The 17647-nt window shown below is 38.8% G+C and overlaps 1 protein-coding gene across 3 annotated transcripts in view; it reads left to right on the top strand.

Annotated features, from left to right (window-relative positions):
• Positions 1–737: 737 nt before the first annotated feature.
• The window catches only part of LOC109035127 (uncharacterized), a 53243-nt gene continuing 36333 nt past the window's right edge, over positions 738–17647 (top strand). The window contains exons 1-5 of one of the 3 annotated variants that reach the window (XM_019048623.2): positions 738–914; positions 3692–3864; positions 7727–7999; positions 8853–9011; positions 12052–12212. In XM_019048623.2, coding sequence (XP_018904168.2) covers positions 3771–3864; positions 7727–7999; positions 8853–9011; positions 12052–12212 — 687 coding nt within the window. In that variant the 5' untranslated portion in view covers positions 738–914; positions 3692–3770. The remainder of the gene's footprint in view (positions 915–3691; positions 3865–7726; positions 8000–8852; positions 9012–12051; positions 12213–17647) is intronic. The other 2 variants (XM_019048625.2, XM_019048624.2) reach the window with 2 other exon arrangements.

A 17647-nucleotide genomic window follows, 5' to 3' on the forward strand; every position in this document is an offset into this window, starting at 1 on the left:
CAAAATTCGTCTAAACTCTTTTAGATGAAATTTCTGACACAACTAAAACAGTAAAATTCATCCTAATTTAATGAAAACAAGACGTATGAGAAAGCCGTAGGTGCAAAAAAAATGAAATAGTTTTTTCCAACACAGCCGTAGGTGCACGAGAGCCAATGAAAACAGTGCTTTCTAGTAAAGTGCCGCCCTCTTCTGCCAATTTCTAACCTGAAAATGTGTTTGTTGTGCGTCCAAAACGCAACCACGAAAGCATGCAGAAGATAGCACTTACGGCTGTCTTGCCTAACAATAACCTAGCATGAAAATAAAAAATACACTTTTTAAGTAATGGAAATAAAATCAGTCGATTTTTAATCATCCATACGATTTCTAGGAGTCTTCCGGACGATTAGTGGCAATTTGACAAAGAACGGAGGCTTCTTTCAATAAAATGTTCTTGTCAGAAGCTTCTGAGCTCGTTTTCTCAAAACTTCATTTTTGCACTTACGGCTCTCTTTGCTATCACGGCAGCTTGATATATACATAAAATCAAATAAGTTTTCAAGAAAATAAGCTGATTAGTTTCCCGATAAAAAGTAATGGATGAAAGAAAGTTTGCAACGTCGCAAACAGAAGTACGTGGTTTGAGCCACTAGGTAACAGTAGGATATAGGGCCAGCCAATCTGGACCGTGCAACTGTGATCAATGTAGTACTCACAATAGTTGCGGAAGGCAGCACATCTATGCTGATGACGCGAGGACCTCAGCTTGCAAACTTTGCAAATATTTGATCCTCTTGTTCCCAAGCGTGCTCGAGCGTGACTGACCGCTCGGCATTGTTGATGGTGAAGTTGCGGTGGTTATACTCCGATCTCCGATTCATTCTGCGATTTTCATCGTTTCACTATGGTTTTTTTACCAGGAGCAGGACATAGTGAGTACAGTAATTGGTCTTCAGTTTCATTGCATGATGAATACGCTACTTCAGTACCATTTTGATGTATGATTTCATATACGCTACTAAATGGCTGCATCAGCCACAGTCTCCCAGTATAAATACTTTATTACACAGGGTATCCATGGGTTGAAACACGGCACTGCAATTACTTGATCCGTGGGTTAGAATGAGACTTGTTTCCTCTTTAAAGTTGTTTTTTTTTTCCAAAAGTGCCTTTAGTCAGAGCTTATGCCTCTCCATCAAATTTTGGGAAAATCTTCGTTTTTTTCTTCAGAATTTTGGGATTGGTTATCGACTGAAATTCTTTAAAAACGAGTTCTAATTTTTTAACGTAAAATTGCCTAATAAAGATTGAAATTATAAGTTAAAGGGGGCTGTGAGGATACCTTGAATTTTGCAGGTCAAAAACACTTGGTCTCTACTCTTGGAACCCAGAAATCTTTCTTCAGTTTTACATTTCAATTTTTTGGAGACAATCGGTGATTTAAGCTTTCAAAATCGTCGAGAATACCCAATTTTCATGAATTTAGGTTCACATGTGACGCAAAATTATGAAAACCCCCATGGCGATTTGCCTACTGAATTGAGAAGCTGGAGCTGTGATGGGAGCAATTTTGAAAAACACGTAATATGTAGGAAAAAACGTCTTATTTTGACCCATGACCCACAGAATCCACTCCTCCAATCTGGCGGTTTAACTTTGCGATACACTCTGTAGATGATTATATTAGCAGATAGGGATATAGAAATACATTATTTTTTTAGGTGATTTTAATAATTTGTGCATTCTGATTCCGGTAATCCACATTTCCATGGAGAAAACGAACCATCAGTTTATCTTGAACTTAAATTTCATCTTTAAAACTATCTTAAACACTTTATGAATTTCCTTATCATTCATGAAAAGAAAATCCTAAAAAAAGTTAGGAAATTTTATTCCCCTCATTTTTCCTCCTCATGCAGTATTAGAATAAGCCTTTCGCCTTTGCAACGCCGCGCCGTAATGGAATGTGCATTTGTTTCCTTTACGATCAGTGTGTATTATATTATGCGTCAAAATGTTGTAAAATTCTTAACGCATCATTGATGAAAGATGGGTTTCTGTAAAAGGAAAAAGCACGGTGGGAAATCATCTCCTCATATAAAATTACAATACCGTCAACATGATAAGAATATATCATACTCAAGGACGTTACATCTTCCTATTTTCAGGAGAGAAATTCCTATTTGCGTCTTTTGCACTGGTGCCTTCAAAAAGACACAATATTTGGATTGCATTTTGCAAAAAGGAACCAGGAGCATTGCGATGTTGCTAAAAATGTGCAACTTCTTTTGTCTTGGGAGAAAAACCTGATTATCCACTAACAGTTTCTATTTTTCTAGCTAAAAACTGTAAATTTAAGACAAAATTACAATTTAAATGTCCTATTTTGTCGTGGTTTCAGTAATTTTATTGCAAAGGATGAAACTGCACAATCTTAGCATCATCGCAATTCTTCTGGTTCCTTTTTGCAAAATGCAATCCATTTGACAAAAATCATTTAAGGTGATTCGATGGACGCCATATTTTGTGTCAGAACGACATGGGATATATCGCATCAATTGGTTCCATTTTTTCAGCTACTCGTCATTTTTCTCCTATTTTGAAATCGCAATTCTGTTGTCAGGAGTCTAAAGCACTTACTTACCAATTTTAACAAAGAAATTCAACCTATTAAAGGCGTGGATTTTTCAGAGAGAAAATATCGCATTCGAGTGCAGTTTCGATATCAGTATCGAATGCGATATTTTCTCTCTGAAAAAACCACGACTTTATTAGGTTGAATTTCTTTGTTAAAATTGGTAAGTGAGTGCTTTAGTCTCCTGGCAACAGAATTGCGATTTCAAAATAGGAGAAAAATGTCGAGTAGCTGAAAGGATGGAACCAATTGATGCGATATATCGCATGCCGTTTTGACACAAAATATGGCGTCCATCGAATCACCTTAATTTCAATTCTTTGCCAGAAAAACCAATTCCAACTCGAATATTAATTCCGAAAAACTGACTAGTTATTTGCCGAAAAATGTACGTTTCTAGACAGCATTGGAGTCAAAACGATAGTGACTTACAAGAAAATAGCGATTTTCGGCAAAGGTATCCGCATCCGAGTTCGTTTAGAACTTACTCCAGAGGTATTGGACTTCAAAAATTCTCATCACGTCCAGAACCTTGTCAACATACTAGTATTAATATTTAATGGACTTAAATCAATGAAAAACTATCAAGGTAATTATCTTAGAATAATAAAACTTGACCTCAGGTACTTAAGCGGACATTCGTGGTGTCCTCATGTAAGAGCGTAACTACATTTCAGTGTTGCCAAATTCCTTTCGCAAATTACGTTTATATTAGGAGAATCTTAAGCGTTCCTAACTGAAAATTTCCCAGATTTTTCATCTGATCTCATGCAAAAATCAGAAAAATTGGGACAAAAATTGTGTAGGTAAATTGTAAAAAAAATGTAGGTATTTGAGTCAACTTTGTAACCTTATAATGGACTTACGTTCATTTGTGTGAAAAATGACGAATTATTGCAAAAATGGAATTTTCGGAGAGGGTACAACGAATACCATTGAAAACTTCCCTTCAATTGCACAAATAACGAGACATTCCTGGGAGTTTTAATTCAGAATTATCCTAACTACGTAAACTTTGACAAGCAAGTTTTTCAGAGTGTTACGGTGAGTTGATACAATTTTTTGATTTTTCAGATCCACAGACCTAAAATTGTGGCGGTTCGTGAAACTAATCGGTTCTCTTCTAGGATTCCTCCACGCAGAAGGAGAAATAATGGACAAGTATCCAGGAGGGATACCGGGCGTTCAACTTAAAAATGAGTTTGTTTCAGAAGACCCTATGAAAGATGAAGATGAACACAGGGCAGGTATGGTTTGATTTTTTACACTAATTTACTTCGTGTCCCTTTTTGCCACGGAAGCGATTTTTTCTCATTCTAATTCCGCGAACTTAGACGGATCCAAGGGGGACGTAGGGGGCATACCTAAGCCCCGCCTCCTTCGCCGGAAAAAAAGGAGGAAGAAAACGGGAAGAAAGACAGGAGGAAGGAACGGAAGAAAGAAGAGAAGAGGGGAGGCCGCTTATATCTGATAATTATTCATGGCAAAATTTACTCATGATGCATATCAGATGCTTTGATATTTTGAAAAATTTCTGGAGGAAACCACCCGGACTCCTGGGGCCGATAAGTGGAAAATATCATAAGAATCGTGCACTTCTGGAAGAAAGCATGAAAATTTCAGGGATTCATCTCTACCCTATAGACATTCGATTCAGACATAGACCCCAAAAATCTGAGCCCCCTGGGGGGGCAGGGGGGCCCCCAAATTTTGAATTTTGAATAACTACTGAACGGCTAATGTTAGCGTAATTTTTTTTAAGCAGGACGATAGGAAATTTTATCAGGAACAAAAATGGTTCTTATGAATTTTTCTGTGGGATCGATATTTAAGGCGTGAAACGGGAAAAACCATCGGGGGACGGGGAGCCGGCCGTTCTGAGGCAGATCCGCGCGCTGCGCTGTTTGCCCGGGACGCGCGCGGCGGCGCAGTACGGTGTTACCGACGAAACAGCCGCTTGTCTTGGTTTAATCTCAACGATGCGCAGTTTTAAAAATAATAATGAATTTACCGTACTGCCTAAATACTTTTCCTCAGTAATATAAGCTCTACTTTTTATTAGTAATACATAAAAACAAGCAAAAGCGAAATACTCCAATGTGAGAGCGCCGAGTCAATAGGAGGGATCGGTCATCGCGCATCACGCGTCTTGTTTTCTCTGAATGCAGAGCTTTTCCGACCTCATTACAGAGTAAATTACCCTTTCCTCACGTAAGTTTTGTACAGGATTACATTTTTTTAAGATATTAGAGCGAAATAACAAGTTTTAATACGATTTTGACCCACTTTTTCATGACTATTGGAAATGGCGGATCCTTCGTAACTTATTTTTAGCTTATTTTTCATGTTACTTTCGGCGAATGAGACAATGAGCTGCTTACATAACCATGAATTTTGCAAAACTTGGTAGAGACATTAATTGAGGAGTGAGGAGGGAGGGGAGGGGGGCTCCACAGTCCCTTCGCCACTATAAGGTTACCAGATTTCCTTCAAAATGAAGGAAATATCGTTTTTCGTTCATGTTCATTGGTTTCTCGCAATTGCATAGGTACTGATTCATACGGAACATTCCGACAATGTTCTTTTCTCCTCTTTTTCCCTCCAGCCAGTCAATAGAAGTTTTCATTTTCATGAACTCCCCATTTTTTCAGTTATTCAACAAATATGCATATTTCAAAAAAAAATAGAACAATACATTAAATAAATGATAAAAAAGAAGATATCTGAATACTATCGCCTCTTTTTATCGAGTCATCCTTGAAGATATTATTGGTACTTACCACGACACATAGAAAATGGAATGAGCAGTAAAAAAAATCCATGTATATTATCTTACATTTTGTTGTATGGAATTTAGAGTGGAGTTGGTAACATTTGTATTGAAAAAAATATTAATATAGGAGGAAATTTATTTATCATGCAGGTTCTGATTCTTTAAAGAACCTCTGAGAAGGACCAGGCCTCAGGAAGAAATTCATTGCATTTCTTCTTTTTCAACCCGCAAATCTCGTACCGATTTTTGATTTGTATGGAGCTCATGGAAGAGTTCTAGGTAAGTATGTCGGAGACAATTTTCAAGAAACGGGACTTGCAAAATATGCAATGCACAAAACGTACACCTTAAACTTTATCGTACATTATAACACTGATCGAATTAGCTTTAGAGATTATCAAAAGGTTAATTTATCGTCAAAATATCAAAAAATCAGTCAAAATCAGTAATCAGTAATCAGTTGCAAAATTACCGAGATTGCGGAATATCGTACCTATGATGCGCTGACATAAGAGCAGGATAGGTTCCCAGTACTTAGGCGCGACTTCCTATCACTCAAATGGACCGTTTTGACAGATTAGCGGATACGGCGGCTAGTTATTACTTAATAATATTCTTTGTACTGTACAAGAAGCAGTCCAACAAAGGTTTTTTGGGGGTCATTTATCCCTATCAAGCTTTCTCAAGATTCTTTTGCCGTTTTTTTGGAGCAAGTTTTGAAGGTGGTTTTGGTCCTCTTAAAAAAATGCCTATACGTAGCAATGATGTACCAAAATGTTCCTGAAAGAGAGGAGAATAAGCATGTTTTTATGTATGCTCATTGTTTACAAAATTAGGCTCCCTGTCTTAAGTAAGCATATTTAGATACCATCCTGATGTCGCAGCACCGAGAGAAAGAGAAAGAAAAACACTTTAAAATCATTTTTCAGGTCATCGTGGTACACAAATAAGATTTGTGACTTTTAGCCCCCCCCCCCCCTTCCCGAGACAACTGTGCCTCAGATTTTATTCCGTTCAACTGATGTCTGATGCAGTTATCTCGGATGCTGTAATAAAACTTGACAAACCCATACAACAAAACAATTCGGAACTCCAGCACTTAACCCCTTCTCTTTCTGTTGCCGTGCGCTCGCTTGTATACATATATTACCTGCATAAGTTAAGCCCTATTTTAAGGCTTTATAGGTAGTACGATATATTCACAATACTTTTAAAACTGCGCATCGTTGAGATTAAACCAAGACAAGCGGCTGTTTCGTCGGTAACACCGTACTGCGCCGCCGCGCGCGTCCCGGGCAAACAGCGCAGCGCGCGGATCTGCCTCAGAACGGCCGGCTCCCCGTCCCCCGATGGTTTTTCCCGTTTCACGCCTTAAATATCGATCCCACAGAAAAATTCATAAGAACCATTTTTGTTCCTGATAAAATTTCCTATCGTCCTGCTTAAAAAAAATTACGCTAACATTAGCCGTTCAGTAGTTATTCAAAATTCAAAATTTGGGGGCCCCCTGCCCCCCCAGGGGGCTCAGATTTTTGGGGTCTATGTCTGAATCGAATGTCTATAGGGTAGAGATGAATCCCTGAAATTTTCATGCTTTCTTCCAGAAGTGCACGATTGTTATGCTTATCGGCCCCACTCGTTTGATGTGTTTCGATCCGCCTATGTCCGCAACATCCACCCGGAAATTCATTCCTCTTTCCAACCTCCTCTTCCCACTTTTTTACGCAACTTTGCGCCCTCCTTGTTAGGATGTATTAATTTTTGGTCAATATGGAGCTCTTAGAGCTCAGAAGGGCAGCCAACCTTTTAACACGAAAAACACTAGAAAAATGCCTCTGCCAATCTTCAAATTTTAATATCAAACCAAGATAGGCCAAAAATGTTCATAAATAAACGTTCTTTCGCATAAATGAGTTTTCAGCACGAGACTAGGTCAAATATGTGATTTACAAGCAATTGATCGTACCAATTTTGAGGTTTTTTGGGCCTTAAAAGCTCCATGACCGAGCCTCAAAATTACCGGCATGCCCGTGCTCCTTCCATGTAGGTACTCTACTCGCAATTTAATGCAACCTGTGCTACTTCACACTCGTAAAAAAAACCTCTTGGACCAATGCCGCATTGCATTGACTTAAGAGTGCAGTTTCTTGTCACCGGATTTAAGAGTCTTGAACTCTTGTTTCAAGCGGATTTTGCATTGAAACAAGAGTCCAGACTATTAAATCCGGCGACAAGAAACTGCACTCTTGAACCAAGAGGTTTTTTTACCAGTGCAGCAATAATCTGACCAAGTAATAGATTTTATTAAAACTATGGTCACTTGAATTATATTCTAGATCTCTGTCAAGATGCCCTCATTCACAACGGATCCGAACTTAATCAGCATCAGCCGATCACGCAAAATGAAGATGTCAAATTATTCGCCAGGAGTTGGTGCAACATCGATGATCCATTAGTGCAAAAGCCATCAGTGCTTCTGGAGAGACTTGATGCCAAGTTCATGGACAGCCTAACGAGCCCTTTATCCGCTGAGCGCAAATACGTAACTTTGTCCCTGATAAAAAACATAAAAGTAGAAGAGGGAGAGGACGATAAAAATCCACTTAGAGGTACCTCAAAAATTCTCACTTTTTTGTCATATTTTATCTGATGCTGTGTCTGCAACGGTTGTTTTAAATCTTACGTTTTGTTTGCGCGACCCAGATCATTTTGACTGAGCAGTATGAAAGGTTGAAAAAAAAAAGTTCTCTCCCAATTCAAGTAGTTGGTACGGTTGAAAATAAAGAAGCGAACAATAGATCTCAAACCTCATTGTATGCTAGGGGGCCATGCCCCCTGGCCGCTACGCAGCCCAACTCCAAGGGGGCGCTCCGCGTTCTCTTATGCCCGCTTCAACAAAGTAACGACAAAACAACGAACAATTTGACCTCTTATGTTACCACTTGTATAGAATCAATTTATATTTTAAGGTATTAAATTCTTTAATAGCGCAGTTTTATACCTGTTCCTTACCGCTCAACATCGAATCAAATTCATTGATTATAGTGTCATGCGTTTGCTATAATTATAATATATTTCACCATTCAGGTGTAATATATTCACCATCCTCTGAAAACACATCCAAATATTAACCGAAATTGAAACTTATAAGAGAATAACAGCTTAATTATAGTGGTAATGGTGTACGGAACAATATTTCCGGTATATTCAATTTTTTTTCTCTTTTAAAGAGCGATCCAGAGCCCTTATGTATTTTCCCCCCATTTTTTCAGGAAAGCATAATAGGGATATAAATACCCAAAATATGTATTAGTACGCGACTTACAGCTTTTACTAGTTGAGTCTCTCTCTCTCTTCAGTACCTAACTAATATGCGAAAACGTCTTATTAATAATATCAAAATAACGATTCATGTTTTATTTTATGTTTTTTTGCGTGTACTATTTTTGGGACGTTTTTCAGAACATTCTAGTAAGATCGCTGTCCTCCATTTGGTTCCAAAAAGGGAAATTGACATCGAATTTCCCAACACGGCTATGATAAAGGAGCTACCTGATTCAAAACCCGAAGTCAAGTTACACCATGAGCTTATTTTCGACGGCACTGAAGAATACTTTGACAGTAAGTACAGGATGCATCTTAGAATAAAAACCAGTTGCATCCGGAACGTGCTCGCAATATTATTCTTGTTTGAAGTGATTTTTTCCTCTCTTTTTTTCCTAATTTGAAACGTACAGACGTTACGTTACATCAGATTGAAGGCGATTGTAACCTACATCGTCGCTTTATTTAATATAATAGGCCTCAGACCATCAAGACATTTTTTATATAACATCAAATTTAAGCCTCGTTTTTCATTCAAAACGCAGTCTTTAAAAAAGCTTTTAAAATTCGGAAACGCAATTCCTGCAAACATTTCTTTCAGAAGCTCTTTACTTTCGAAACAATTAACCCTGGATCTTGCAAGAGCTCTATGGGTCCAAAGGGACTACCTTTCGGTAGTTAGAAAGTATTTTTTCTAGCTCAGCTACATAAGCTTATTCGTGCCTCATACGCTACCGCTAAAATGTGTTATAGGATATATTTCTAACCAAGCATGTTACTCCTTAATTTAGCAGGGTATGCCATTTGTCATACATCTCCCTACTCTACCCAGAATGCATTGTTGTTCTAGAATCTTCCATCATGTGCCTGTTACAGTAAGCTGTATTCTATTCTCATTGAATAAAGTAAAGAATAATTAAATTAACAACTTAATTTCAATTATTTTACCCAAAAAAATGAACCAGGAATATCAGTTTCCTAATACAAAATGTAGTCTAAATGGTTCTCTTCGGCAATTTTCTACTGTCGCACAGTGGAACAAGCTAATAGAGGTGGTAAGATATTCAATTTTTTGCTAAAATTTCAAATTTTGATTTTGATTTTGTCACAAATTCAATTTCAAGGGATGTTCCTTATATGAAATTTTACGAGATAACCAATGAGACCACTCTCAAACTTTTTTGTTTCATATTTTCGAAGATTTAAGCTTTCAAAGTTTTCAAATTTTGTCCGACTTCTCCTATTGACTGAATCCACCGTGTGACGGACTGAGGATAACACTTATTACGATGAGGAAATTCTTAATGTCACCAAACCAGGTTTAAGTGGTTATAATAAACATTTCCCCGCCGTGACGAAATTCCTTTATGTGTTACACCAAAAAACTATTTTATCGCGAAAAGTTTGTACCTTTAATGGAGGATTTGCAGGTATCTAAAGTGTGACGAATTTTCATGTTTAAGTGGAAACTACTGAGTGGACTGAACTGAACGCGGAAATACCCTTGGTTCATATACAGGGTGGGCCAGAAGTTCCAGGACGGTCGGCTAACTTTTGAACGGCTCGAGATAGAAAAATGAAACTTTGGGAATGTTCCTATCTCAAAGGGGACTATCTTATGGGGGAGTCAAAATTTTGGTCCCCCCTAAGGGAGGGGGCGGGGGGCCCCCAACTTTTTTTTTTCAAATGGCAACCCCCATCTTGAGATACCTCATTCGAAAGACCATAAAAAACTAAGAATTTTGGCGCAAACCGCAGATCAATATGTTAATTTTTGATCGAGTTATGATACTGTCAAAGGTCAAATTTGACCTATTTTCAAAAAATCACAACTCCGGTTCAAATCATCGTAAAGAAAAAAATAAAACGAGACAATTTACTAAATTGTGTTTGCTTTTTTGTAAAAATTGCAGAAATCACTTCGAACTAATTTTAAGGGGGGGCTCGGACCCCCAAATACGTCAATTCAAAGGCCATTCAATTTTCCAGTGAAATAAGCCAATTTCCCCTAGATTTGCCTCCACATTATCTCAGTAAGGTCAAAATCAGTTCAACATTACGTTGGGCAAGTCCCCAAAAACCAGGAAAAGTTAAAAAAAAACACAATTCAAACGGTCAAATTTAATTACCTTAAATTGGGTTTTTTTAACTTTTCCTGGTTTTTGGGGACTTGCCCAACGTAATGTTGAACTGATTTTGACCTTACTGAGATAATGTGGAGGCAAATCTAGGGGAAATTGGCTTATTTCACTGGAAAATTGAATGGCCTTTGAATTGACGTATTTGGGGGTCCGAGCCCCCCCCTTAAAATTAGTTCGAAGTGATTTCTGCAATTTTTACAAAAAAGCAAACACAATTTAGTAAATTTTCTCGTTTTATTTTTTTCTTTACGATGATTTGAACCGGAGTTGTGATTTTTTGAAAATAGGTCAAATTTGACCATTGACAGTATCATAACTCGATCAAAAATTAACATATTGATCTGCGGTTTGCGCCAAAATTCTTAGTTTTTTATGGTCTTTCGAATGAGGTATCTCAAGATGGGGGTTGCCATTTGAAAAAAAAAGTTGGGGGCCCCCCGCCCCCTCCCTTAGGGGGGACCAAAATTTTGACTCCCCCAAAAGATGGTCCCCTTTGAGATAGGAACATTCCCAAAGTTTCATTTTTCTATCTTGAACCGTTCAAAAGTTAGCCGACCGTCCTGGAACTTCTGACCCACCCTGTATAGAACAATAATTGGAAGAGATATGACAAAATTATCTAATCTGGTGAAATGCATGTGTTTAAGTAGGAAATGCTGGCAGATGATGTCACTAGGTGGTACATTTTTTCATTTTTAAATCTATTGTGATCTATTTCCCATATCAGAAAAAAATTAAAGAAAATACTGTGGAATCAGCTCTGCAAGCACTCTCACACGAAGCAATAAAAAAATTGCGTGAGAATCCTCCATTGTAATAAAATTGCACTTTTAGCATGTATACGGACCGCAAGTTTAGATAATTGAAACAATCTCTTTTTTAAAAAATATCAATGCTTGAACCATATCGAGGGTTAAACCACTAGACCACTTATCTTGTTTGCGGTGTTTAAAAATCTCCGCTCCTATTTTATTTTTTGAAGGAGAACAAATACATATAATTTTTTAAAATTTTCACAGAGTTGTTTGGACAGAGAAGAAAAAACAGGGATGTTTTCAAGAATTAACTTAGAGTTGTTTTTCATTTAAAAAATAAAGTATGGCAGAAAGTCTACAGCGTCGCAAACCGAGATACGTGATTTGCTACTTTCACCGTCGATATTTTATAAATTAATGTTTCCGATACCTCTGTTGCAGATGGTCATCAAGGAATCAGCACACAGAGCTCAAACAGTTTGAAAAATCCAATTGTTGTCCTCGAAAAACTTGATCCAGAGTTGGTTCGCAGCCATTTGAAAGGGATAGAAAATTCTCCCAGTCCGAGCTATTCAGTTCCACCGTTTGAGTTGAGAATAGAGGTAAGATCAGGTGCCACATTGCAATTAAAGCTTGTGTGTGGGGTTCTTAAGTAATTAAACGTAGCCTATTTTCGTGAACGGGTGTGAAACAATAAAAAAGTGAGTGAGCCTCACTTACTCACTCACTCCTCAGCATAGGATGACCCAGTGAATTTTTCATTTTTATGACAGCAAGGGAAGCATATTATTGGAATTTTCGGGTCCAAGAGTTGCTCTGGAGCTCTTTACTGTGAATTTTTCCCCCTTCATAATTCCGTTTGTAAATCTTGATCAAATCAGTGCAATCTCTTCCTATCTTTCTCCTCTTCCTTCCCATTTTCCCAATTTGTTTTGCCTCCTTTCATTGTCCTCCTAATGCTCATGATCTCACCCATTTACTAAAGATTGATCAAATTTTCTGGCGCATCATTCATACACCCTCACTCAACGACAAAAGAACAATCCGGGAAAAACCTCAGATATTTTTCAAAAAATGTTCACCGGAGCCAAAAATATAATTATAGGCTGTGCGCTCAATTTTTTCATTGTTTTATGGAAATCAACTCGATTTATCTCAGAGAGCCACGAAAGAGGATGTGAGTAAAAATTTAGCTTGAAGTTTTCTCAATTTACTCGAAATGTGATCCCAGTGTATGTGTTTGTCCGGCCGTTCCGATTTCAAAAAATTGAGCTGCGATCGCCTCAAATTTTTCTTTGCTTCGCGAATGAATGCGTTTTGGGAGGGAGGAGGGCGGACTCTCAGTTGCAAGTCTTGGTCATTAAAAGCAATGGCTAATGGCTAGAAGATACACGAATAAGTCGAAGATTAAGTCGAAAATTAACCAATCCGGCCATCACTGATAATAACTGAACTAAATAAAATACGTAAGGAAATTGAAAACGCGATGGAATGTCCTAGCAAGGCCTTAGACTTATTTATACGCATAAGTAGGATAACATTGACTCATACGTAAATACTTTGATTTTGATACTTTTTAAAGTAATGTCTACCTTATTCCTATGTTTGTGTAGGAAATAGAACCTTTTTTTTAAAAAAAAAATTCTATCTCCTTATTAACACTTTGGCGCTTTTAAACCCCCCCCCCCCCCTACCCTCTATGCTTCCAGAACTTTATGTCCACCTACCTTTCGTCCATTAAATAAATGTCCACCGCTATATATGTCCACTAAACGTTAAGTCCAGACTTTATTAAGTCCACATGATTTAATGTCCAACCATGAATATGTCCAAAATTGTCCAAATTGTGGACATGTTATGTCCACATTTTTTTCTTCTCATTTTAATGACAGGAATCACCTCAAAAATAAATGCATACTACTGCTACCTTCATTCTTAAAAACATTTCATTCATGAATCAAGTCATGAAAGAGAACAGACTCCAAGAGCGGATAAAAACATATGTTCATGTGTACAGTGTACGGATATGATAAGATGAAAACCAAAGCGGGAGCCTAGGAAACGCTCCAATGCCAAATTAAACATTTTTCAGCAACAGATGCAGTCAAAATTGAAAGTCCTCTTTGACTAGTTATTTCGTGCGCCTTCAATCTTGTAGGATACTGTGCAACGCCTCTGACGCGAAATAGTTGCTTAAAGCGTTGCGGCGCGGCAGGCAACCAGCGTGGCACGCGCATAGACGCCTACAAACCTAACGGGATACTTCACGCGTTGCGCAATGCGTGAAGTATCCCGTTAGGTTTGTAGGCGGCAGTGCGCGTTCTGCGCTGCTAACACGCCGCTCCGCTCTGTGTTAGGCTCTAATATTTAAACTCGCGGAGTCAGCGTTTTTCAACTCATGATTTTGAAACGTTTGCACTCTCTGCATTGGTTATTCCCTTTTAAACTGATGAAAAAGAAATATGTTCTACTGGAAAATATAATGTGCTTTTTGTAAATATAATAATGCTTCCGTGTCAAATCGAATGATTTTCCAAAGCACTCAAATTTATTCTTTTATGTTTTGGGCTTTTACTGTGCTGCAGCGTGGTGTAAACGCAACTAAACGCTCAAAATTGGACGTATTTGACTCAAGAAGGTCGATGTACAAATAAGTTAAAAATAAAAAATTGCGTGCCTCTTAGTTTTTTTCCTCTTTTATTAATTTTTGTATAGTTTCTTTCATCGCAACTACGGCTCATTGAGATTCATATCGATGTCATTGCATGGAAAAGGTTTTACAAATATTTACCACGTTTTAAAAATGTAAATGTTTTTGAAATGAAATAATCAATTTCATTAAAAAAAAGAATGTACATTTGCGGCATATTTTACATCGGAAATTTCAAGGATAGAAATGAAACCAAGTATTTACCAAAGACAATTTGAAAAGATGAATCAAAAGAAAAAATTAACATTTCATTTAAAATATGAGTTACGATAACAACACCTCCTTCTCTCTTAATTTTCTCATTTCGATATTGTCAATATAATTTTACACACAGACTAAAATATAACGCTCGAATTTGATTTTAGTGGACTTCACATTTGTGGACTTAACTTAGTGGACGTTTAAGTAATGGACTTAACAATAGTTTGGGCTTTAGAACCGTGGACGTAAAAATTGTGGACGAAAAGTCTGTGGACGTAAAAAAGTGGGCATAAAGTCCGTGTACCCCCCTCCACTCTTCATCCGCTATGATTTATGTACCTCCCCCAGCGGGGCGATTATTGAAACTATGTCAGCCCGACACGACAAGACATAGCCCTATCTTAACCATGCAATATATCGCAATTCGATGTCTTATCGGGCTGGTTTAAATTTCAATAATCGGCCCGCAGAAGAGATGGTCATGTCAGTTTGACCTGGCTCGGGATTTTTAGAAGTATTAGTGAAAAAAATTCCCCAACACAACACAATACTCGCAAAAATACCAATTTTCAGACTTGCGCCCCTAGAGTCGCCTTAGAGGCCCCTATACAGTGTACATTTTCTATTCCCTTCTTCTTCTTCTTCTTCACAATAATTATTGTTTTGGACACATCGTGGCATATTTTGAGCAAACTTAACTTCAACTTTCCTCAAATTTTGCAAAGAGGAGACACCTCAGCCCCTCAGTGAGCATTGATGACAGCGTAGCGAAATAACTACTCGTGCCTCATGCAAGTTCATCGCAGAGAGTATGGAAGGTTAGAGGTTAGAGGGCCCAATTTAATGCTTAGAAATTAAAACAAGCAGTTCCAACGCCAAAGCGTTGGAGGGCGCTTCTTTAACACTGCGCATGCGAGGAACGTTTTCATACGGCCAAGCGAGAGTATTGCGGACGGACGATGTATAACAAATTGCCTACGTGAAGGTGGTCCGGCAGCAACATACCCGCCGCTAGTCTCTGGAAAACAATAGAAAATAGTAATTGCGTACGTTGCCAGCGAGCGCGCTGCGAGCGCATCTGTTTCAATTACCTAGCATCGAGTCGGGCCTCTAACTTTCTATTCTCTCTGACATAACCTTAAACCTTCATTCAACCCAGAGCCGCAAACAGCTGACGCTTGACGATGCTGCGCCGAGAAAATGAACCAATCACAAAACAGCACAGTAATACGTCACTAAAATGAAGAGATCACGTGACTGTTCGTGATTTTTTCGAATCAACCTGAAACTACAACCTCGAATATGAGGCATTTAAGCATAACGAAGCCCCAAAATAGTTTAACCAGGTAATACGTCCGTGCGAGATTGTTATGCTTAAAAGCAAAACATTTCACGAAAACTTTTACGAATACCAGATGCAGAAAAAAATCAAATTTTCCCGGGTGTACCAGAATGGCGTCATTACCCATAAGGCAAAACGGTATGTAGTATAGTACATGTTACATCGGGGGAGTCGAACGGCTGGAAAGGGCGCATCTGGTACCCAGAAGCGCCCAACAGAAGCGCTCGATGTGCGGTCGCTGGTAGCGTACGGAACTACTATTTTCGTTTGTTTTCCAGTGACTGACGGCGAGTATGTTGCTGCCGGACCACCTCCACGTAGGCAATTTTTCATACATCCTCCGTCCACAACTCTCGTCGGGCCAATCAGCGCAGTAGTATGGGGAATCCCGCATAGAGTCCCTTTATACTGAGAGCAAAAACAATACGAATCCATTTCTGATTGGTTCCTGTATTTTAGGCCTCCACAATGTCACATAAACGGGAGTAAAGATTACATTTTCACCGATTGCAAAGATCACAACGGACCGGGGAATTCGGGGCACGGTAAGGAACAAACGGAATGAGGGAATGAACGTAGTTCAGAATTTGGAAATGTGTTGATCAAAGATTACGAAAAACGTTCTATTTGTGTAATCTTTATTCCCGTTTGTTACATCCATGAGCCGCGTTGTCTTAACTCTCTCTATTAAGGGACTCTAATCCCGCTCACCGCGCACTCTCGCGCCAACGTACGCAACTTTTTGCTAACGGCTCAACTTCTGTTTCAATTGGACTGCATTTTGCAATTTGGACCTATAAATTCTGGCTCATCTGAAAAAACACTTATGTGCATAGGGAAACTAATGGCACATACGTTGTTTTTAAACCGGGCCGGAATTTATAGGTCCAACTTGCAAAATGTAGTCCAATTCTTCCCTATCTAGTCAGGCCTCTAACCTTCCTTACACTTAGATCGATCGTCTGTGTTGCATCAGCAAAATTGAAGGCCTGATGGCGCGAGGTGTGAACTCGCGATGCTCCGTGATGCTATGCTGCCAATGAGTTGTCGCTCAGATTTGGGAGAAAACCTTAAAAAACGAGGCCCGATTACGTCTCTCCTAGCTGCTGTCTGTGCTGCTCAAGTGATCCTGTGCGCCACTGCCAATAAGAAAAACATAACCAACACAACATGGAACTAAAGAAAAGGAAAGGACGCGTGTTGACGGTAGTGCAGAGACACAACTATTCGTACATGATGGCTTTGCGTGTTGCATTTGCGAAATCGGAGGCGCGGTGGCGCGAGGCATGAACTCGCAATGCTCCGCTTTATGCTAGCAATGACGGTCGCTCAGATTCGGGAGAAAAGCTTAAAAAACGAGGCCCAATTCCGTCTCTCCCGCGGGGCGATTATTGAAACTGATAGACAAAGCTATAGACAAAGACGACAAAAGGGATTTGGAGGGATCCTATTGGTGGAAGCGGGTGGTGGCAATGGACATAGGAGGTATGTAATGGACTAACTAACGGCAACCCATTAAAGACCCGACAGTTAGTCCATCATTTTCTTCCTTAGTCTATAAGGACCAAGCATGTCAACCAATAAGATCGCTCCGTACTCCCTATGTCTTCTTTGTCTATCACTTTGTCCATCAGTTTCAATAATCGCCCCGCTGTCATCGGCTGTGTTGCGACACTCAATTTTTTTCTTCTTTTTTTTCAATTTGATTTCTGAGCCATTTTTTCGATTGTAGTTATAGACCTACATCTAAAGCTCGTATGTACCGGTCCCATGACTCCCCCTGA

Source organism: Bemisia tabaci, chromosome 10, assembly GCF_918797505.1.
Source record: "Bemisia tabaci chromosome 10, PGI_BMITA_v3".
NCBI classification, from domain to species: domain Eukaryota; kingdom Metazoa; phylum Arthropoda; class Insecta; order Hemiptera; family Aleyrodidae; genus Bemisia; species Bemisia tabaci.